The 23,815-nt window shown below is 43.7% G+C and overlaps 1 protein-coding gene across 1 annotated transcript in view; it reads left to right on the top strand.

The window, feature by feature from the left end:
* Positions 1 to 14,007, top strand: part of MSH3 (mutS homolog 3) — a gene marked incomplete at its 5' end in the record, with an annotated part of 126,222 nt that extends 112,215 nt beyond the window's left edge. The window contains 4 exons of the mRNA XM_080925262.1: positions 3,219 to 3,405; positions 5,476 to 5,605; positions 10,525 to 10,696; positions 13,432 to 14,007. Coding sequence (XP_080781388.1) covers positions 3,219 to 3,405; positions 5,476 to 5,605; positions 10,525 to 10,696; positions 13,432 to 13,543 — 601 coding nt within the window. The 3' untranslated portion in view covers positions 13,544 to 14,007. The remainder of the gene's footprint in view (positions 1 to 3,218; positions 3,406 to 5,475; positions 5,606 to 10,524; positions 10,697 to 13,431) is intronic.
* Positions 14,008 to 23,815: the final 9,808 nt, after the last annotated feature.

Below are 23,815 nucleotides of genomic sequence, written 5' to 3'. Positions count from 1 at the left end.
CCTGGGTAACAGACAACCCTGGGTAGCAGACAACCCTGGGTAACTTGCAGCATCAGTCACTGGTTAATGAGCTGCCATTTCCACAGTGTTTGGTCAGTAGTGTTATGTTCTCTAGAAAAAGAGTTATGATTGAAGTTGTGCTGTCTCCCAGGGCAGTGGGTTTAGACCATTCTTTGCAGAGCAGAGTGACTTGATCTTAACTAAAAAGCTATGTGCAACCACTAACCAGCCTAATGGGAGAAGCATAGTAAAGTTCCACCCAACATCCCAGAAAGCTTACAAGGTTCTGGGCTTTGGTTGGGATTTGCAGAAGCATCCACTACCATGATGGTCCTTAACTGCACAGTCTTACACAGGGTTAAGGGTACGACGGGGTCTGTTAGTCTCCTCAAGGAGGAAAGCTTTGAAGAGATCAGCAGGAGACTTTAGGAGAGCAGAAATTAAAAGAATAGTAATAGAATTTTATGCTCCACTGGCATGGGTTTAATTATACTACCTATGAGTTAGTATAGGAAGGGAGAATGCTTAGAATACTTTAGTCACCATGTTGTAGCAGGATTTTATCAATGTTTTACTCCACTAGAGTTGGGAAAGAAGGCTTTAACTACATGGCCTTTACTTAGTGAACACATCCATCTTCATCTTTGTCCCAGATGCTTAGAGTAGGAGAAAATGTCACCAAATAACCAGTAATGTTCCCAACCAGAGAACTTCCACACTCTCTGATAACCTGGCTTCAGCACAAGCCCTTTTTGATAAGAGTGGGTACACAGTGCAATGCTGTTTCGCCTTACAGTTGTAGAAGCAGTGTGCCCTGATAGGAAACACAAAGCAGTGATGGACGGACGGATGTCACGGGAGGCTTCCTGAGCCTGTCCACCTCCAGCCCCACCCTGATCCCTAGAGGCTGTCTTAGAGCCTTCCTGGGTTGATTCCTCTGATGGTGAGCATTATAACTTCTCGAAGATTTATACCTGTGAGCTTAAATTTATCAGCTGGCTCTAATGGTGTCCAACCTCTTGCTACAGCATCTGAAGGGGTCCTTTATTAATTTCTGAACTTCTTACCTTCCAGTTTGACTTCTACCTTGAGAGCTCTCTGGCATTTCTGTGGCTGATGATCTCTTGTGTGGGGCTGGGGTTAGGGTAGTGGAAGTGGACTGAAATAAGGCTTCACTAAGTAGGCCAGGCCTGCTATGTGCAATGAGCCTCCTGCCACGGTGCCCAGTTTCTGTGTTGCATCTTGGACCATTTTATAGGCTAGTTTTAAAATACAAAGATGTTTATATTATTATAGTACAATACATACACATCCATGTTAAAATTACATACATTATACACACATGTAGTGCATGAATATACATGAGTAGATATGTAAAATTCTAAGATACAAACTTTGTGGATTAAAGGAATCTTCTGGCAATCTAAAATGCCTCTCATTTCATTCCGGCCTCTTTCATTTTCTCTCAATTGCCACGATTCCTTATTCTTTTTCTTAAGTACCATCTTCTCTTTCCTTGTCTGTCTCAAGTACTTTCTTGTCTAGGCATCAGAGCGGCTAGTTTCTGAGGTCTAGAATATCCTAAAAAGCCTGCTTTGTCTTCATATCCATTTTGTAGGTTTAGATCAAATAAATTCCCAGTTTTTAACTCCCAAGGCGTTTTTTTCCTGCTCTTCTAACATGGCTTTTCTTGTGGATGAAATTTGGGTCACAGTCTGTCTCCTCCCCTTTTTCCCCAATGAGATTTTTCTTTGAAATAGTTAGCATTTTTTAAAATTCTGTCATAAAACTGTACCAAAATGTAATCTAATTATAGTGTGAAGCAAGCCTTCTTTGTCTTGCCTTAGGAAACTTCCTTCACCTTCTGGCTTAGTCCGTGGTGTCTGTCTGCTGTTCCCCTCTACAGCCTGGGGTTCAGACCACGGGTGTGCACTTCCTTGACTTGTCTGTCTACACACTCAAGCTTTTTCTGACTGCATCTCCCAGGTTAAGCATCATGGTCGTCCACAGCATCTGATTGTCTAAGTGATGATGTTTTATTTTTAGTTTGCAGGGCTCTTGTGTTTTGTTCTTATGTCTTTCTTCCTATGGTATCTGTCAGCCCTTTTCCTTCTTAGTCTGTTTCTCTTTAATGTAGACTCAGCCCATCAAAGTCTCACTGTTTCCCAGGAGGAGCATGGGGAAGCTCCTCAACAGGTGACTTTGGGGGACATTTAAAATCCAAAATGTGACAGTAATCATTGTAAGACTGAGGTAAGTAGCCGCATATGGACTTCGAAAATGTGGCTGGACGGTTGCTAACTTAGCAGCACCTTAGGAGGTGTTTTCTGTTTATTGGTTTTAAAATGGATGAAATGAGCGACACTTTGTTTTCCAATGCCACCCACCACTGGCACAACTGAAGCTGCGCCCACCCGTGGGCCTTGGTCCCTGAATTTCTGCAGAATGTCCGAGTGCCGCAGGGCAGGTGTGCTGGGTGCTTGTGGGAACTTTGGAGGCAGAGGTCAGTTGACAGGAGCGCTTGCCAGAGGACAGCTGTTCGCATTCTGAGAAGCCAACACAGCTAAAAGCCTGAACTCGGGTTTTGCAGTCGGTTGCATGACCTTAATCTATTTTCTGGTTGCTCCCTCTCACCTTTCCAGGTTCCCTTTACACTGAGTAAATGGCATAGGACATTACTGTCACCAGTGTTCTGGAAGAAATTCCAGGGAGCCTTCTGTGAGACATGAACAGTGTGCAGTATATACTAGGGCTCCAGGGGAGTCTTCCTGAAAGCAGTCTTGAGACTTTTAGACTCTGACATATAGAAGCTGTATTTACATGAGAACCTCTGTGAGCTGCTGTCGAAGGCCACTAAACACCTGTAAGTTCTAGGGCGAAAGTTTTGTTGTGTGAAAATGGATTTTATATGCAGTAATTGACTTTTTAACTACCCTGGGTTTTCATACGAAAAGCTGGAAAACCTCCCCAGTGTGCAAGTCCTACTGCTAACCGATACTCAAACATAACAACACAGAGAAGTTTTACTTAGTCCTGGGACACCAAGATATCAGTTGGGAACATGAAGTTGAACTGTTCATTACTCTGTTAGACATTCTTTAGATCCAACGTACATTTATTTAATATAATTGCAGTTACTGTTCACAGGCAGGCATTAAATGTATTGTTCATAGAACAGGAAGAAAACTTGGGAACCAAGTGTTTTCATCTTGTTGTAGGATGGGTGCTACCGACAATATATACAAAGGCCAGAGCACTTTCATGGAGGAACTGACAGACACGGCGGAGATAATCAGGAAAGCGACACCACAGTCCCTGGTTATCCTGGACGAGCTGGGAAGAGGGACAAGCACCCATGATGGAATCGCCATTGCCTATGCAACTCTAGAGTATTTTATCAGAGATGTAGGTATCCATCACAACTCTATATTTTATTAACTACTATAGTCTGAAGGTGGCATGTTATAATAGCACACATTTAAGTAGGAAATAACTGAATTAAGCTGATTAACAAGCCTATCACCTCACTTTTGTGGTGAGATATGAAATTTGATCTCATGGTCATTGTATAACTACAATCATATGGCCTTCAGGTAATGTCCGCATGCCCCTTTCCCCTTCTCTTTGTGTGTGTGTGTGTGTGTATGTGTTTATGTGAGTGTGTGTGTGTGTGTGTGTGTGTGTGTGTATGTGTGTATGTGTTTATGTGAGTGTGTGTGTGTGTGTGTGTGTATGTGTGTGTTTTTATGTGTGCGAGTGTGTGTGTATGTGTGTGTAGACAGTGAGCCCCGTAGATCCTCCTGTCCCCAAATCCCCAGGAAAGAGAATACAAACTCACACCACCACACTCAGATTTCTACATGTGTGACAAGCAGTTCACTGCCTCTAAAAAGTCAGAAGAGGCTCTGGGTTTTGTTCAAACATTTATTAGGATGGCATAGATAATGATAACATGCCCATTCTCACTTTAAATCCTTTTTTCTTTTTTAAGTCCTTATTTGAAAAGATGCTTCTCACTATATATGGTAAAGTCCCCTTTTTACTGCCAACACATTTTAGCATTTTAACCATCAGGAGGAAGTTATAGCAGAACCGCGTTTGAGTCCCCTGAGATCTGGTTCATAGTTTCTATGTCAGTGGTGTGACTGTGAATTTGGTAGCAGCAGCGCTGGGTGGTGTTGGGATCCATCAGTGCTGTACCTGTGGGGAGGGTGTCAGTCTGGGGAGCTGTCATCTGAAGGCTGGAGGGCTAAAGGACCCCCTGCTAACATGACTCACACATAAGCTGGGAAGCTTGGTGCTGGCAGTTAGCTGGGCCTTCTGTTTCCTTCTCTGGGTTTACTGGGCATTCGTAATAAAACGAGGCCAGGCTGCCTCAAAGGAAAGCAGTTCAAAGACCCAGAGAGAACAGGAATGCTATTACCTCAGCTCGTGGTTGCACACTGTCACTGCAACATGTCCCAGCCACCATCAGCAGGGTCAGTGTTCTGCTGAGTCTCTAGATGAAGTTGGGAGGAGCCACCATTTAACAGCAGTGACCCACGTGAGCATCAGCATGCCTGGCTCTCAGTGCTTAGCTGATCTTTGATGTCTTTTCTCAGAGTTACAGAGTTTTTGTTCAGTGTGTTTTTAAATACTTTTGGGTTTTTAAAAAAGATTTATTTAAATATTTTATGTATATGCATACACTGTCGCTGTCTTCAGCCACACCAGAAGAGGGCATCAGATCCCATTACAGATGGTTGTGAGTCACCATCTGGTTGCTGGGATTTGAACTCAGGACCTCTGGAAGAGCATTCAGTGCTGTATTGATGTCATATTTATGCCGGAGTGTTTAATTTTAATGATGCTTCTTTAGATGACACTTGGTTTTTGTTTTATTTTTTTAAGTTTCAAATTCTACTTTTTAATTTCTGATAATAGGAAAGCAGTTAAGTTTGTGTGTTAATCATAGTGTTAATGTCATAAAAGACTAAAAGAGGGAAAAGCATTTTTGATTCTGTATGAAAACATATGAGTCATATTCTGTGATAGTAGGTTTCTCATATAGAAATTTTATTCTGGTTATATAGGACACTAATTTTATTTTTAGAAGGTTGAATCTTAAATGTTCCATGTTGTGATCTGCAACTAATTCTCAAATGATTGGAACCGAGACAGTAGCTCCCTAGCAGAGCCCTCACTACTGTGTGAAAGCCCAGGGATTAGTCGAAGTACGGAGGAGGGAGAGCTGATTCAGGAAAACACATGTGTGCTTGCATATGTGTGTGTATGCTTGTGGGTGTGCGTCTGCATGCATGTGTATCTGTCTGCCCATCTACCTTTATAGGCTAGAGAAAGGAAAGGAATGTGAAAAATATTCATTGGTTGTCAAGAGTATATGGTAGTTTTTGTTCTTACAGCTTTTATGAAGATTTGAAATTTTAAAATTGAAACATTTTAATTAAAACAACATTGTATGTCTTACTGTTTTAGGTGAAATCCTTAACCCTGTTCGTCACACACTATCCACCAGTCTGTGAACTAGAAAAATGTTACCCAGAGCAGGTGGGGAATTACCACATGGGATTCTTGGTCAATGAGGATGAAGTCCAGCAGTACCCAGGTATGAGCGCCCTTTCATAGCACAAGTGAATAGTCCTGCCTTCCGGTTGGCTAACTCAAAATTTATAGGAATTTGAGTTTACTGCTTAATAAGAATATAAGCTGTGAGTGTCCATTATAAAGAAATTTGTCAACATTCATTTGCTCTAAGCTCTGAGTCGCATAGCATAGAGTGTACATCTGTTTGTTTGCCAACTCAGTCCTTCCCTGTTTAAGTGGCAACCTTTGTTCCAGAAGGAGGGCTTCCTCTTAGTCCCCTACATTTTTCCTTGGCTTTTATTCTAGGATAAAACAGTCCAGTGCAGAGGATCCTTAGTCATCTTTAAAATGTTCACCACCTCCCCCTTTCACATGGATTACTTACTACCATATCCCATAGTGGAGATGTATGTTGTCTTACTCTAACAAAAGTGAATCTCAGATAGGTAAAGTGGCTTGCCTATGTCTGTCCCTTGTGCAGAAGAGCAATATATTCTCCTTCTAGGCCCTGCTTTTCCAGCTTTTCCAGTGCTGCTGCCATCAGAGGATGAGGAGTTTCTCTGAGGAAGAACACTGTTAGGCAGCGGGAAAGAATTCAAGTATCATAAGTAACCTAGAGTATTCCTGCTCAGTAGTAGTTTTTTTAACCTACCAGACTGTGGTAGTTTGCACAGTTGGTATGCTGTAATAGAAAATCCATTATCCAAGGCACTCCAGAGACCAATTTTAATTTAAAAAAAAACAAAAAAACAAAAAACAAAAACTCAAAAAACGAAAGGCTGGTAAAGACAGAACTTAAAAAGAAACCAGGCAGATGGCCCAAATAAAGCAAAGTATTGGACCTAAGATAAATGCAGTGCCGAGCAGTCAGTGCCTTGCCACTCTGAGCGCTGGAGAACACGTCATAAATTCTCTCATGAAGTTTTTCTTCTTAATCTGCTTCCAGTGTGATAGAAAACAGCCTGCAAGGGAAACCCACAGGGCAAACAACATAGAGTTCTCCAGCAGGGAGATCCTAAGGCAGCACTGCTCAGAGTGCACAAACCCCAGCCGACCTAGAGCAGAATCCCATCCCCTAGAGTACCTGGCATCTTATTATATTGATTTAAACTTCATCCCTGAACATAATTCTTAGACTTGAATGATGCCAAAGGCCCTTGCTAGGAAGCATCTGTCCCTTCCAGGCAGACTAGGTACTCTTTTCTCTGCCTCTCCCATGCTTCTGAATGGTGTGTGCTATTCCCATCTTGTGGCAGTATGTCAGTGATCTCATTGTGTAAGTTGGAACCACAGCCTTCCCTTCCTCTGTCCCCCCAAGTCACCATTCACCTGTTGTCCCCCCAGGCCTGCTCATTTCAGCTACAAGGCAGTGACTGCAGTATCCACTCCTCAGACAAGCACATGACTACTTCTGGGTTCTGAGAACCAAGACTGCCTAGTTTTTATTTTTGCATTCTTTCAATTGCTTTGAGTTTGTAGCCAGATCCTCCTTTGCCTCCTGGGAGCTTTGGAAACAGCATCTGTACACAATGCCAACACAACTGAACCTGTTAGTCCCGCTGGAGTCCGTCCTGCCGGAGTCGTTGGTTGCTCTTCTCTTGTGAACTGAGCCTGCTGCACATTGCACACGGCAGTCCTGAGGCCACCTTTGTGGTCCCCTACGAGTTCTCTCACTTTCTCCTCCTGTTTGAGTTCCAGCAGCAGCTTGGTCACAGACTCAACAGAAAGCAGTGTGTAGCATCTCAGAGAGTCCCCAGACCCTCCTCTTCACAGTTGTCCTTGATCTCCTGCCTTGCTGGTTCCATCCACAGCCCGTGTGGAGATGCTCAGAGCTCTCGGAGACACTACATAAGTGCCTGACAGTGTCCACAGCTCGAACGGGGGCTAGCGTTTGCTGGGGCTTCTCTTCACTTTTTCTTACTTTACTTTTGGCACTGGGTGTTGAACTCAGACTTTGGTTTATGCTGAGCATTCAGTCTACCACCAAGCAATGTTTTTGTTTCTTTCTTAGGAACAAGGGGACTTTTTTCCAGGTGCATTTTAGCAACTTGGGATTATTCCCATCTCATTTTCAGAACTGACTTGTATCGAGGTGAGAACGGCAGAGATGAGTTTGTCTCAGATCAGGACTCACTTCTGGAGCTAGACATGAGCAGTCGCTCGGAATAAGTGGACAGCTGTTAATCCCTTATAATACAGAAGTCTTGTAAGACGTGGAATGGATTCAGGTTAGGCCATTACTAACATCAGTGAAACAAGATAAATGTTCTAGGTGTGTGTTTCAGGGCGTGTGTGATTGACAAAGCAAAGGATCAGCAGCCAGGAACCAACTGTAAAAGCTCAGACAAAGCTGGGAATTGTAAGGATGCCTCTGCCCTGGTTCTTGTGGGGGTGAAGGCATGGAGGTCATTTCAAGACATTCTGTAGCTACTTGGCCAGTTTAAGGCCAATGTAGGCAGCTTGAGACCTGCCAAGGGGATAAAGCAGACATGTCATCTAATTTTTTTATCTCTCTGTAAACATCTATAAATCTATAAAAACAAACAAACAACCGAACAACCTCAGGAAGAGCCTGATCGTGGCTGGTGAGAGAGCTTAGTGGGGAGGATGCTTGCTGAACCTGAGCCCGAGTTCAGTCCCTGAGACTGACTTCCAAAAGTTGTCCTCTGACCACCACACAGCCTCTGTGCCATGCATTCAGTGTCCCCCACAGCAAAATCAAAACGTGTAAAAGATTGGAAATTGTTTGATCACATCTCTTTAATAACATTCTTGAGAAATTTGACCTCAAAGTTGATTTTGCTAATTTTTTTAAAGACATGGATTATTATGTTCAGAGACTAACAGTGATTAGCTTTTAACATACCCCCTTAGGAAGGGGTGTAGCTTGTAAGATGAGGCCTGACTAGTGAGAACGTAGAACACTGGGTGGCATCCTCTCCCTCTCGCTTGTGTCCTCTGGCCTCTGTATTTTCATCATCACACACACAGTGTATATAGAGCCCACCAAGAAGGTACAGGCTTGAGACAAATATAACTACAGAGAGAGAACCCTAGGTAGCTGTGGAAAGGTGTGAGAGTCCCACTATGTGTACTAATGTATGATAAGGATGTATTCAGGGTAGTATAATATATTATCAATTAAACTACAGTTCATATCTGTAGTGTGCTTTAAAAGCATTGTAGAAAATGTGCACAAAGAAGATATGGTCTATAGTCCCAGCTCCTGAGGAACCCAAGCCTCAGCATCCCTTGAGCCAAAAGTTTGTGGTGACCTGGGTAACACAGTGAAGCCTGTCTTAAAAACATGAAGACCTCAGAACCGTTGTTACAGCTCTCTGTTGTTTATATATAGCATATATATCTATATACCATGTGTATCTCAACATATGGTACAAATTATACGTAAAAGGAAAAATAACAACTCTTGGAAAATGTGTCAGCAGATCCGTTTCTGAGGAAGGAGCTTTGGCCCTTCCCAGGCTGGCAGTGCATGCCGGCCAACGGCGTGCTTGGACAGATGGGCGTGCAAACAGATGAATGAGTTTTGCCTTGCTTAAGAGAGACCAGCATGGAAGCTAGATTAGCCTGGAATGAGCCAGGACTATTTTAGTCTTCGGATGAGAGGGTTGCATTTTTTTATGGCTACTGGCGTTCACTGCTTTTCATCTCGTAGGCACGAAAAAGTAACAAAAGGCCGTTAGGTTCACAGATTCCTCACTTCCCTCGGCTGGGCTCACCCACTCCTCACCTGTTCTCTGTGCTCCTGCTCTCCCTCGTGTGGAGGTCGGAGGCATTCTCAGTGCTTGGTATAGACGCCTGCGTCTGGGCCATTCTTCTCCCCTCCTACTTCTTGCACACACCCCGAGAAAGCTATTATCTGTCTGCTTCTGAATTCTTAGAGGAGGTAAATTCCATTGCCCTTTCCACTGCTCCGCTCAGTGCCTTGGTGTTTATCATCAGTGGCTGACTATCAAAGCATGCACACTTGACTAATAGGGGGATGGGGAAGGGAGGGAAGCCCTTGGTGAATCTACAGCTTGTGTGAGGGTCCCAGCAACTGTCTTGGAACTGGCTTATCTACCACCATGTGCAAGGCAATATTTTTGTTTTAGAGCTTCATGATCCCATAGGGCTTTAGGAAAATGGACTTGTATATAGCTCTGTCTTTGCACTGTACCTGAGGATTTCCCAGTTTTTAATTTTAAACTTTTCACATTTGTTGGTGTGTGTGTGTGTGTGTGTGTGTGTGTGTGTGTGTGTGTGTGTGTCAGAGCTTGGAGGCTGGGATGGTCCTTCAGAGTTCCTTCAGCTGGGAGTTAGAGGGTAAGGCCTTTATGTTTTTATTTTTTATCACTGTCAGCTTACAATACTTTGTAAACAGTGGCAACAGCTTGATATCTCAATACATCAGCTTCAAGTGAAAACTGTCTGTCACTTCCGTGTCAGACATCAAGGAGACTTAGCTAAGCATCTCTAGGAGCTTTGCCCGAAGGCAGTCAGTTCCTTCCCAACCCCTCTCTTGGCTTTGTACAGCCCTCAGGGGAGTATCAGCTTGGTATTGACAAGCCACAGACCTTCACGGACTAGTAATGAGCGACTGATCTCTGCGTGGGCCTTTTCACATGGCAGCCCACAGCATGGCAGCGGCAACTGGCTTTCTTGAAAGCCAGCGAGAAAGTAAGGACATTTACAGCTGTTCACCTATGCTAGGCGAGCCAAGCCTCCTATAGGCAACACGTTTTCAAAATTGTATCTCTTTTTTAAATCAATAAAGGGAGTTACAGGTGGAGAGAAAAATGTATTCAGCAGAGGTTGGTGCAGGAGCTCATGTCTTCCTTCATCCCCTGACTCACCTTTCAGGCATTGTTTGATCCCCGTTTCCCCCGACTCACCTTTCAGGCATTGTTTGATCCCTGTTTCTTCCCTCTTATTTCGCAGGTGACGTGGAGCAGGTGCCGGAGTCTGTTACTTTCCTCTATCAGATAACCAGAGGGATTGCGGCGAGGAGTTACGGACTGAACGTGGCGAAGCTAGCAGACGTGCCCAGAGAAATCCTACAGAAAGCTGCTCACAAGTCTAAGGAGCTGGAAGGCTTAGTCGATCTGAGAAGGTGAGGATTTGCTCATTTTGTTCTTGGTTTTGGTCCCTCGTGGAAGCTGTCCGATAAGGAGGGCCCGTGAATGAACTCCACCGGAGCCTCTTTGGGATGCAGCTTCCGTGGGGTTTCCTTGTGGGCAGAGGAAAGCAGTCTGGGGCAAGCGCAGGCGGATTCAGTTCTTGTTTGTGTCGGGCCTTCATTAAGTGGCCATCTTTGTGGCCTTTGTTTCCAAAAGCATTAAGTCCATGTGCCGACACTTTCGCTGCTGCAGAATCACAGTTGAAGGACACTGGGCTCAATGCCAGTACTTAGGCCTGCACGGAGCTTCTCCTACTGACCACCTCAGCAGTGGGGAATATCTCTCAGAACGAAGAACTCTGTCAGGGCCAGGGACCAATAAAAATGCCTCTTGGGTAAAAGAGCGTGCCAGCAGACCTGACTGATCCCTGCAACCCACATCGGGGAAAGAGAACCAGGTCCAACAAGTTGTCCTCTGTGTACACTGTGACATGCCCCCATCCCCTTAGTAAATATATGTAATGACAAAGCCAACCAACCAACCAACAACAACAAAACCCAAAACCTCATAGAATTCTGTCAGGACATGGGGCTGCCGACACAGCTCAGCAGTCAAGACTGTCTGCTCTTCCAGGGCATCCGAGTTTAGTTCCCGGTACCTACATCAGGTACCCACAGCCGTCCAGTGTCTCTGGTCTCATTGAGCAGTTCCACAGACATGGTGCACATAAACCCGTGCACACAGGTTCATGCACATAAATAAAAGTTAATTAAATAATCTTGTGAAAGAGATGAATTTCGTCAGGATATGGATAAAAATCCTGTCAGGATAGTGTGTGTAGCCATGCATTCATGTTATCCCCTTGTCCCGTATTTCCGAATTGTGCGTGACGGTTGTAATTGGGCAGCTTTCTCTCTCCTCTGTCTTGTCACCTCCACTGTTCACGTGAATGGTTTTCACTCCTGACAGCTCAGCAGGATGTAGTCAGCTCCTGAGCCTGCCGTAGTAGACGCCTGGAATATACCTAACGGGAGATGCCACCAGAAAAGCGTCCTGTGAACAAGCAATAAGTTATGGCCCTTTCTTTCTTGAACAACTAGGGAATAAATAGCTTGAGTTTCCTCAAGAAACTGTGATAACAACCTGACCGTAAATAAACCAAACATTTTTTAAATTAAATTGGAAGTTACAGCTGATTAGTAGTTTCCAGACTCCCTAAGGCCAGTACTTAGCGTTGAGAATCATTACCAAATCTCAGTATTAAAATGTTGCTGACTGTGCCTTTAGTCCCAGCACTCAAGAGCAGAGGCAGGCAGATAGATCACTGTGAGTTCAGGACAGGCCGGACTACGTAGTGAGACCCTGTCTTAAAACTAACAAACAATGTTAATATCTGTGAGGCTGGAGAGATGGCTTGATCAATTCCCGGAACCCACAGGTGACTCACAACTGCCTATAACTCCAGTTCCAGGAAATCTGATGAGGGCAGCCGCGTGTGTTGTGTACATGGTGTACATGTTAGACACATGTGCAAACTCATGCAGTAAAAACCTTACTGTCTGTAACATGTGAAAGGTGAAGAAGCAGCCACAGCCGGAGTGCTGTATGGACTGCATGTGCTTCTCTGCCTCAGTTTCCCTCCACATCAGCTGTGAAGAGTGCCAGCTGTAGGGTGGTGTGCAGCTGACCATGTCCCCAGCACTGGAGTGCCGCAGATGGTGGGCGGCTTCCTGTGTCAGCGCTGTCCCACCAGGACCGAGGCAGGGTCATCAGTTTCAGGCTACTTTTGTTGCAGAAAAAATTACCTACATAGTGAGTTTCAGACCAGCCAGGGCTACACAGTGAAACTCTTTCTCAAAAACAAACAAATGAACAAACAAAGAACAACAAAAAAAAAAAAAACCCAAAACCAAAAAACACACATGTACAAACTTTAGCCTCAGAAGCTAACGTCAGAAAATTAAATCACTCAGATTATTATAGACATTCATTTGTTCTGACTGGTATGTAACATTTAAAATCTGCAGAGTTGTCTTGATAAGGTGGGATATTACATTAAGATGGAATAGTTCAGATAAGTGGTTAAGAGCACTGCCTGCTCTTTCAGAGGACCCAGGTTCTAGTCCAGGCACCTACATGGCAGCTCACAACTCCAGTTCCAAGGGATCTGACTCTCTTTCTCTTCTGGCCTCTGTGGGCACTAATCATGCACATGGTACATCAATATGCATGTCAGGAAACACTCATACACATAAAATAAAATCCCCCAAATGATTTGAAGATGGACTCTCATGGTTCATCAGACACTATACATGTTTCCCTATTCCTTAAAGGTGTTTTTCACATCATTTCTCTCGGTCAAAGAACGAAAACTGGTTCTTGTACGGTGTGTATGGGTATGTTATAGTAATAGTTAAGAAGTAATCACACACTCATCACATACAGAAGACATTACATACAGTCACCTGTAGCTTCCTGGACGCAGAAAGGGACACCAGCAGCCTCTGACAGAGTTAAGTCATGTGCCCTCCCTGCAGGCGCCATTTAAGAAGGCAGTCATGGTAATCAATCACTGGGTCTTTAGTGTAGCTGGAGCCCTGGAGTGGGGGACACCACACTGCCACCGCTCTCTGTTGACAGAGCCTGTGCTGTCCCGACCGAGTAGCTTCCCATTACTCCCCCGTCAGTCCTAGTTCCACAATAACTAATGCTTGGTTATCTTCTCCAGGAAAAGGCTTGGCTATTTTATAGACTTGTGGACCACACATAATGTAAAGGACCTGCACACATGGGCAGATGAACTGGAAATAGAGGAAATACCGACTTCTCTCCCTCATTAAAATGAAAACTACGTTTTTGGAGCAAAATATGGAGAACTGGAGATACAGAGTGTACAGAGTGACTCCGTGGTCGCAGCTGTCCCTGTCGAGAGCACAAAGGATGAGCCTCTTTCTTTTGAGGTGGTTTCTCCCCTGTGAAGGGAGAGCTGCGCAGGCTCTTGTCCTCCTCCTGCTGCCGCCAGAAGAAAAAGACTGGAATGGGAAGGCTCCTCTGGCTAGTAAGGAATTTTCCTAGGCGAAAGCAGGTTCTTCTACATAAAACTTAAAACAGAGGCACTTAGTGCCTGCGTAATCAGAGAGGCAGCTTTTACCTTGGTTCAGACAATTGACAACAGGGTAATCTGACAGGAACCTACTTTTGTGAGAACTAAAGAATTTTATAATGCTAGCAGTTTGATCACCAAAGGCATAGACATTCTTATGAGAAATAGAATCATGAAGCTTCTAGAAAACAGGGCACAGGAAGGAAAGAGCCATATGAAATTTGAAGAGCTAAATGTTGTCATCATTTTAAACAGCTTAAAGATTTGTTACATAAAATTATTTTGTTATTCACTTAAATAAAAATATGGAATGAATACTTGCTCAAAATTATGGCGTGGCTTATTGAATTTTGTTGTCCAGATACCAAATAGTTGTCATTTTTTTCTCTTGATTGATTGGTTTTTGAAACAATGTAACGCTGGCTGACCTGGAATTCACCATGTGGACCAGACTGACCCTAGAATCGCAGATTCACCTGCCTCTGCCTCCCAATCGCTGGGATTAAGACCTGTGCCATCACAGCTGGTTTATTTCCAACAGCAGAAGGCCCTCAAGCCGACCTCAGTTGCTCTGACTGCTCTGTTAACCAGCCAGCACACCTGTCAGCGCAGAGCTGGACTGGAGGCTCTTTGGACTCACACATACCCTCCTTCCTCGCAAGTTTCAAGGGACAGACAGCCAACTGTGTCCCTGCGTTTTTTACAGCACTTACAATCTGGCTCTCATAACTATGTGCTCTTTCTGTCTCTAAGTATGTCATCCTACATAAGGGTTCTTCATTCCCACCCATGTATGATTCCTGCTCACTTGCATTTCTTTCCTATGGTTAATGGACATAGCTTTAATTTCTTTTTCTAGGTTATTACGTACAGTAACCCACTGTTACAAAGAAAATGGTCGGTTGCTTAGTGCTACCTAGCGGCTCTATGAAGTGTGCTGTTTGCGCACAACACCCTCTCACCCTTTTAGAGTGTGCACCTCAGTGGATGCTTCTTTCCTCATGAGTTGCACAGCTGTGGCTGCTGTCACAGTGCTCTGATCACCCCACGAGGTTGACAGTTGTTCTGAGAAAAACCCCAGCACAAGACAACCACTAGCGCGCATTCTGCCTCTCCAGGTTCGCCTGTTCTCAGTCAGGACATCATCTCAATGGACTTATAGAGCATGTGGTCCTCTGGTTGGGTTACCTTGCACTCTGATTAATGTTTCAGACGGTCCATGTCAGAGCACGTACCAGTGAGTCACTCCTTTCCACAGACGGGGCCTTTATCAGTTGGTTACAAACCCATGTTTTATCTAGCCGTTCACTGGTGGTGTGCATTTGGATCCTTCCATTCTGGCTTTTGGTTTAGTTCTAGGAGCAGCTTGATTTGTGACAAAACACAGTATATTTTAGAATCCCCCGGTCTATGAACAATTAGTCTCAATGACTACAAGTGACTTTTAAATTTACAATGATTTGTTCCATCTTGTCCCTGCTTTAAAGGTTAGGAGAAAGCAGGACATACTGTAGATCCCAATAAATATACTTAATATAAAAAAGAACATAAAAAATTTTCACGGCAGAAGCTGAATTAGAATGCACCCTGTCATCAAGGTGCACCCTGCTTACCGATAATTTGAGGTCCCTATGGGAGTGAGTTGTCTTTTAAAAGAAGACAAAATCGTTTTATCTGACAGTGTGTCCAAGTTTGAGCCTGTTTTGTGGAGGTGAAGGTCATGGGGCTGGTGAAACAGTGCCTACTGTGTGAATTCCTGAGAAAGACTAGATCGAATCCAATATGGCCTACCAATTAATGGTGACCTTTAGTGAGGCCAAAGATCAATTGTAATTACTACTGTGCTGTGTAATTTTAAAAATGCTACTTGGTACTTCTCACTGGGAATGTGGTTCCTAACTGTGGGTCAAGTCACTTCCTCCAGGGGACATTGGCACTCACGAATATGAGGACTTTACTGACCCAGATAAACCGGTAGGCTCAGGGCTTTGCCAGGGAGATGGTCATTCTGCCTTGCCTGAGACATTCTGCTCGGCTGGCACGTTTATTAAATGCCTCTTTAACTCAGAACTGCTCTGTTGGGAATCACAAATTGTAAGGCAACCCCCAGTTACAGTTGGTACGTTGTGGCACAGAGGTTGACATGAAATCCATTTTCCCGACCCAGTGAGTGAGCTCAGGTTCCTCACAAAGGCCTGCTCATTGCCTTGGCCCATTCTGGGTAAGGACTCAGTAACTGTGGCATTTAGAAACTCTAGGTTTGCTAATTGCTGTTACGCTTTACCACCTCGTCCGTTGTTAAGTCCCAAAGATAACTTGTCATCTGCCCGGTTTCCATGCAATCATGGTGAAGAATGCGCACCTACTTGAAGTCGTGAGACACATGCCAAGTCTGTCTTCAGGCAGAAATAGTTCAACTTGGGAGAAGGAATTCTTTTCTCTGTCTTTTCCTTTATCAAATGCTCAGCTCCTTTCATTGCCTGTGGTGACCTGATTCCCTCCCTCCCTCCCACCTTCTCTCCCTCCTTCCCTCCCCCCCCTCCTCCCACTCTCTCCCCCTTGCCACCCCCTCTTACATTTACAAGATTTTTATTAATAATTTTTAGACAACTTTATACATGTGCGTTGTGTTTTCTAGTGTCTCTCACTCACCTCTGACCTTCCTCCCTTCCCAGGAAAACCCTCACAAATCTTTTTGCTGCATTAACTTTTAGTTTTTTTTGTTGTATTCACTGAGCTTTTTAAAAATTCATATACTATACTTTAATCATTTCCCTCCCCCATTTCTCCCAGATCCTTCTTACCTACACAACTTCATATTTTTCTCTCTTTAAAACAAACACACACAAAAGAACAAGAGTGACACACAAAAATGGGCATCAAAATAAACTAGCAAAAGACTAATGAGACCAAAACATTGTTTTGCCGACACCCCTGGGCATGGGGCCTACCCTGTAGTGTGGTTGATATATCCAGGGAGATCCTTCTGGCTTGAACCTATACAGGTCCTGTGTATGCTGCCTCAATCTTGGGTTTAATGTGTGTGTCTGTCCTGTTGTATCTGGAAGACACTGTTTCCCTGGTGTCATCCATCACCCCTGCCTCTTACAGTCTTTCTGCACAGCTCTCTGAGCCCTGAGAAGAGGGTTTGGTGAAGACATCCCATTTAGGACCAAGTGCTCCTAAGCCTCTAACTTTGCACGTTGTCCAATCGTGGGTCTCTCTGTTTGTTCTGTCTACTACAAGAAGATACTTCTCTGACAATGGCTGAGCAAGCACTGGTCTACACTGGACCTTGATGGGCTTACCCTAGGTGTACAGCTGAGGATAATGACCATGCCTCCTCCAGCATCATCAATAGCTGAAAAATTAGCAGGAAGAGGTAGGACCAAAGGAGCCCTCACCCCAACTGACTGACAGTTGGCAGGGCCAGGCCTACCCAAGGTCTACTCTGGATCGAGCAGGCCTCCTGCCTTCCTTTCAGCCATTACATTCCTTCTGCCCATCTTCCTTGATGCTCCTGGGGAATATTGGAAGTATTGTGTGTCATTTTGACCTTCTCAAGGCTCCTTTTCTATCTTTATGAAGCACCATGTGTGTAGGATGTAGGGAGTTGCTACCTTCTGTCAGAGTTAGATGAGGAAGACCTAAGATCTAGTCCCTCCCTGGCTTGGATGTGACTATCCTGCAACATTAATATCTATTACTTTATTGCTTTCTCTCTTTTTCTCATGTCTGTCTTCAATCCATATAACAACTATGACTAAAGTTGTTATAAGCATCCTTACACAGGTTTTTTGTGTGTACACAACTTTTCGACTCCGCTGAGTAAATACCAAGTGATATGATTTCTGGATTGTGTGGTGAGAGTATATTCATGGATTGCTAACCCACCCAAAACGACTGAGCAGTTTTTCATAGGCAGGTGAGATAAATGAGAGCTCCCGTCCTTGATAGAATTAGGCATGTAAGTGTTCCAGACTCTAGCTGTTCTAATGCTGTGTATGACATCACGTACTCTTTTTCCGTGTCTTTCCCGTTGACATCTTCACATCTCTGTTAAAGTCTGTGTCTTTTGCTTATTTTCTGATTATTACTATGTTGTTGCGTTTTAGGCATTCTTTGTATATCTTGGGTAACAATGTGTCTTAATCGTTGTTTTGCTCTGAAGAGACATCATGACCATGACAGCTCTTATAAGGTTTATTCCATTTTTGTCATGGTGGGCAGACATGGTGCTGGAGAAGCAGCTGAGAGTTCCACATCTGGATCCACAGGCAAGGGAAAGAGAGACACGGCCTGGCTTGGACTTTTTAAACCCCATAGCCAACCCCAAGAGACACAGTTTCTCCAAAAGTTCACAACTCTTCCAACAAGGCCATGACTCCTAAACCCTTCCAAGTAGTACCACTCCCTGATAACCAAGCATCCAAACATTGGAGCCCAGGGGGCCATTCTTATTCCAAACACCACATAATCCTTTGTCGCACATGCTTTCTGCAAACATTTCCTTTACATCTGAGGCTTATTTCTCATTCTCTTCACAGAGCCTTTCACAGAGCAGAAATTAATTTTAATAAAGTTCAGCACTAGTTCTTCCATGGATCATGCCTTTGATATACCAAAAACATAATTTCTATGCCCAAGGCCATTCATGTTTTCTACTGTAGTTATGTTTGAAGAATTTTATAGTGAATTTCTTTACACCAACTAATTTTGATGGTGTGTGTGTGTGTGTGTGTGTGTGTGTGTAAATTAGTTGTTTTACTCTTGTAAGATTTATTCATTTTGTGCGTAGGAGTGTTGTGCCTGCCTATATGTTTATGTGCTATATATGTGCCTGGTGCCCAGCGGGTCAGGAGACGGTGTCAGAGCCTCTGGAACTGGAGTATGGATGCTATTTTTCCTGAGCATTCTTAAGTTCACAGCAAAACTGAACAGAAAATGCAGAAAAGACACTTTCTTCTTGAACTACTGTAAATGACCACTCTGCAGATCGACAGACAGGTTGAGTGTAACCCTGATGTCTTCAGACTCTAATCTGTCACAAGCACCAGCTTCTGAGTCACACCTGAGTCACATCCCTTAACTTTTTAACGTCAGAAACTTTTTAGCAGAATATTAAGCAAAAGCAAACATTTAAAAGCTCCCTTTTGTGGGTAATTATGAAGAACGAGTGTGTTGTCCTAAATCACTCATAAGTTGTCTGGTACTTTATATTCTGGATATTAATAGCATTCAAATCCGTGTATAACATTGTCAGGTTAGAAGATGAGGATATTCCCAAGCACTAACCCAAGTATTGACTTTTGAGCATTTTGGTTTCCCAGCGACCAACAGCTTTGCTATGTGCACACAAGCTAACTTCTCAATGTCTTCTCTCACTAGAAGTACAAACACAGCATGTACTTAGTTACTGGTGGGGCCAGGAATGAGCACACCCTTTGTAATCAATAGACAAACAAAGCAATTCTCTACAGATGACCATCAGATAGTGATGTGGTAACCTGCTTTTCGAAGTCAGATTCTTCTAGGACAATTAATTGCTCCGGTGTCAGCTGTAAACTTTACAAGAAGGGACAAGTTGAAAATGCTGACTTGTCTGTAAGAGTAAATACCCATGGACTTCAAGGTTTCTGCTTCAAATTTTAAAAATAGATTTATACATGGCAGGCTGGTGAGTGTAGGTGGTCAGTCTCAAGACACCTAATTATATTGAGGCAGTCTGTGGCCAGCTATGAAAATGTTACGTAAATGTCCAACTATAGCTCGGACCTTGTTAAACCAAAATAATCTCTTCACTGGCAATTTGATGTAAGCTCATTGATCTGTGTCTAAGTGAATAGTTGCAAACTTAGTTAATAGTGATGGATTTGATTAAGTTGGGAGAACAGGCAGCCACTAGGGAATTCACTGAAATGTAAAACAAAAACAACAGTTTTGTGTGGGCTTACAGAACAAGAAAAAGAGGAGGTTTTTCAGCCTAGCTCTGGTTCTTTTCTTCTTCTTCTTCTTCTTCTTCTTCTTCTTCTTCTTCTTCTTCTTCTTCTTCTTCTTCTTCTTCTTCTTCTTCTTCTTCTTCTTCTTCTTCTTCCTCCTCCTCCTCCTCCTCCTCCTCCTCCTCCTCCTCCTCCTCCTCCTCCTCCTGCTCCTTCCTTCTCCTCCTCCTCCTCCTCCTGCTCCTTCTTCCTCCTCCTCCTCCTGCTCCTTCCTTCTCCTCCTCCTCCTCCTCCTCCTCCTCCTGCTCCTTCTGCTCCTTCCTCCTCCTCCTCCTCCTCCTCCTGCTCCTTCTTCCTCCTCCTCCTCCTCCTCCTCCTCCTCCTCCTGCTCCTTCCTTCTCCTCCTCCTCCTCCTCCTCCTCCTTCCTCCTCCTCCTCCTCCTCCTCCTCCTCCTTCTGCTCCTTCCTCCTCCTCCTCCTCCTGCTCCTTCTTCCTCCTCCTCCTCCTGCTCCTTCTTCCTCCTCCTCCTCCTCCTCCTCCTGCTCCTTCTTCTTCCTCCTTCTCCTCCTTCTCCTCCTCCTCCTCCTCCTCCTCTTCCTTCTTCTTCTTCTTCTCCTTCTCCTCCTCCTTCTTCTTCTTTTTTGTCACCTCAGGGACAATAGACTAACAATTTCTTCTGCTTTTTTACAGATTCCCTATTAATGACACCTTCCACATTGTAGTGAATCAGCTCTGTGATTTTTTCTGTGTGTGGACAGGGTGAAAATGTGTGTGCTGATGCATGTGCACAATTGCACACATGCACAAATGTGCAAATGCATGTGAACGGCTGGATCCAGAAGGCCACACTTGGGTTTTTTTTTTTTTCAAAGAGAAAAACTTTAATGAACTTCACTCTGCAAAATGAACATTTGGAAAAGAAACTAAAAGCACTCCATTCAGGCTCCAAGACCAGCTTTGCTAGAGGGAAGCTCCTACGTCTGCTAGAGGACTGGGGAGTTCCCCAGCAGGGTCCAAGCTTAGCTCTCTTGATGTCTAGGTAAGAGTTTTTAGACATTCTCAGTCTGTTCAGGAAGGCCTCACATTTGCTTCAAGTCATGGCTGGCTTTGAACTTTTGCCTTTGCCATCTTGGTATAAATACTCTGTCAGTCACTGAAACCTGGATTTCATGTGTATACCTCAAGGGACTCAGCCAGTACTGACACTGTCTAGCTAAACCAAACTTGGGCTGGGAGTTCTGGTAACATTACAGACCCTGTGGGCAAATGACTGCTGGCCCCCCTTGTCCTTGGTGTATCTGCTCTTCCACAGTCCCACTAAACAGCTATGCTTTGTCCCCGCCTTCCAGTGAGCCCAAGGGAGCTTCTTAAACTCTCTCCTCATACTTGCTTGTAATTCACACCTGCCTTCATTCTGAGTGTGCACCATCATTACAGACCTCTTGACCTTCACCTTTTGGAGAAGATAAACTTGGAGGTGAGGCAGGGCTGAAACTATGGCCATGGTAGAGCATATATTTAGTATATTTAAGACCTGAGTTTATTCCCACCTGTCCCCCTACCCCCACCTACAGTAGAAGACTTGAAGGGGCTACCCATTCAGTTATTCCAAAGTGTACAGCGGACTACCTAGAGAGTTGTAGCCTTGGATCGGGCAGCTATCCTGTCGAGCCGGCTCCATTTGCAACAGCTAGTGCACTTTCTAGAAGGATGTATGAACCTGGCAGGAACTCTGCACCAGAGTGAGGGAAGTAGTTTTGTTAAAGTATGAAGGTTTGTGCTGTGACAGAATTCATCACAGATTCAGCCTCCTAAAACTACTTCACCCAAGTGTGTCAAACTCATCCTGAATCTTAAAGCATCCTACATATTCTATCTTTAGATTCAGTAGCACCTGAAAGTTAAAGCCTGCAAATAAATAGGAATAAAAAGTTTTATTCGATATAGGAAATGAATAGTTTCCCATCACCACAATATGAACTTAATAAAGTTAGTATTTTCCTGAGAAATGAAGGCCTTTAATGATGAAGTCAGAGTTTTGACATTCAGGTACTTTGTAGGTAATCCTTGGAGGATGAGTAGAATAGATATTATTTGAAATTAATGTACCGGTCATAAGGACAAGTCTTCATATGACAGTTATTTAGTGTGTATGTGAGTATGTGTATGTACTATATTTAGTGTGTGCCTGTTTGTGGTGTTTTAGCTCATGTACTGGCATACAGTGGAGGTCAGGTTACGCTTGGGCTGTCAGGTGACTGGCACCTTTACTCACTTATCCCCATTACTGACCTTCTACATTTTTTTCTTTATATTAAATAACTTTTATTGAGTCGTTCTAAAAGAGAATCCTAATGGAACACTTAAAGGTGATTGCGCTTTTCTTTTCAAATTAAAGTTTTCCTACCCACTTCCATCCCCACCTGGAGAGGCACACATGCACACCATTCTGGCAGTATAAAGGAAATACAATAGCACACCATCACTCTTTGGTTTTCAAGTGATCTCTAAATTCTCATGTCCAGACACTGGCACCGCTGGTTTTTAACTATCAACTCCATAGACTGAGCACTGAAAGCTAGCCAGCAGGGGTGAGACTTCAGGTCAGTAACTGCTGGTACTCTCCATGTTTTGTGACTCAAGTATGTGGTATGTCTGGCAAGGATCTTGCCATCAAGTTTTGAAGAGGCAAGGATCTTACTATCAAGTTTTGAAGAGGCAAGGATCTTACTATCAAGTTTTAAAGAGGCAACGTGATTGATGTAATGTTTGGGAATTGTGCTGAATAGTTGTTTGTTAACACAGCACAAGCTATAGAAGAGGAAGCCTCAATTGAGAAAAATGTTCCCACCAGATTGGCTGTTGTAGACAAGCAGTGGTACATTTTTATGATTGATGGTTGGTGGGGGAGGGCCCAGCCCATTGTGGGAGTGCCATCCCTAGTGGTCTTGGATGCCATAAGAAAGCAGGGTGAGCAAGCCCATGAAGAGTAAGCCAGTAAGCAGCACTTCTTCATGGCTTCTGTTTCAGTTCCTGAATTTAGATTCCTGTCTTGATTTCTTCAATGATGGACTGTTACCTCAAAGTGTAGGAAGTAAACCTGTTCCTTCCCAAGTTGCTTTTGTTCACACTATCTTTCACAGCAATAGAATGGTCTCTAAGATGAGGGTCTATGAGACCCTACCAGCTAATAACTCAAGAAAAAAACTATTCCAAGGACTAAGATTTTTATTTACTCACATATTATATCTGTTCCAATTATTGTCCATTATTATAGGGTAACTTCATTTAAATGTTTTATATATGCATATGTCTATACTTTAGGACATTTTTTCAGCAATATGTTTCCATGTGAAGTTTCTTTTCTTTTTTTTTTTTTTCTTCTCCTCTTTTTTTTTCTTTTTTTCTTTTTTTCTTTCTTTCTTTTTTTTTTTTTTTAGAGCTGGCTATCCTGGAACTTTCTCTGTAGAACAGTCTAGCCTTAAACTCAAAGATCTGCCTGCTTCCCAAGTGCTGGTATTGAAAGCTTGCACTACCCCTGCCTGGCTCCCTATGGATTTTCCCACTGCCTTGGTGATAGTGCTCTCTCTCTCTCTCTCTCTCTCTCTCTCTCTCTCTCTCTCTCTCTCTCTCTCTCTCTTTCTCTCTCCCCCCATCATCTGTCCTCTATGCTGTTCTCCCATCCTCTGTCCAATGAATTTTGCCTACTCCGTTTTCTCCCTTTGTGTCACTGTATTCTATCTGTCGTGCCTTGAAATGCCCATGTGTCTGCCATGGCCCCTTAGCCTCTCTAACCTCTACGGTATCCCAAATGAAATGTTCATATCTAAGGATCTCCAAGCTAACTCCCATAGAAGAGAGAGCATGGGTGATGTTTGTCTTTTTGCATCTGCTTTACCCAACTCAGATGATTGGTTCTGGTTCTATCCATTCACCTGCAAACTTCATTCTTCTTAACAGCTGAATAATATTACGTTTTACGTGGAAATGTACCCACTTCTTTATCTATGTACCCACTTCATTAGCAGTGGTCCACACTAATGTCCATGACGTGTCATGTCCACGAGGA

This window comes from Micromys minutus (genome assembly GCF_963924665.1).
Source record: "Micromys minutus genome assembly, chromosome: 11".
In the NCBI taxonomy this organism is placed as follows: domain Eukaryota; kingdom Metazoa; phylum Chordata; class Mammalia; order Rodentia; family Muridae; genus Micromys; species Micromys minutus.
Note: the sequence above shows the minus strand (reverse complement) of the source record. Positions and strands in the feature narration are given on the sequence as shown.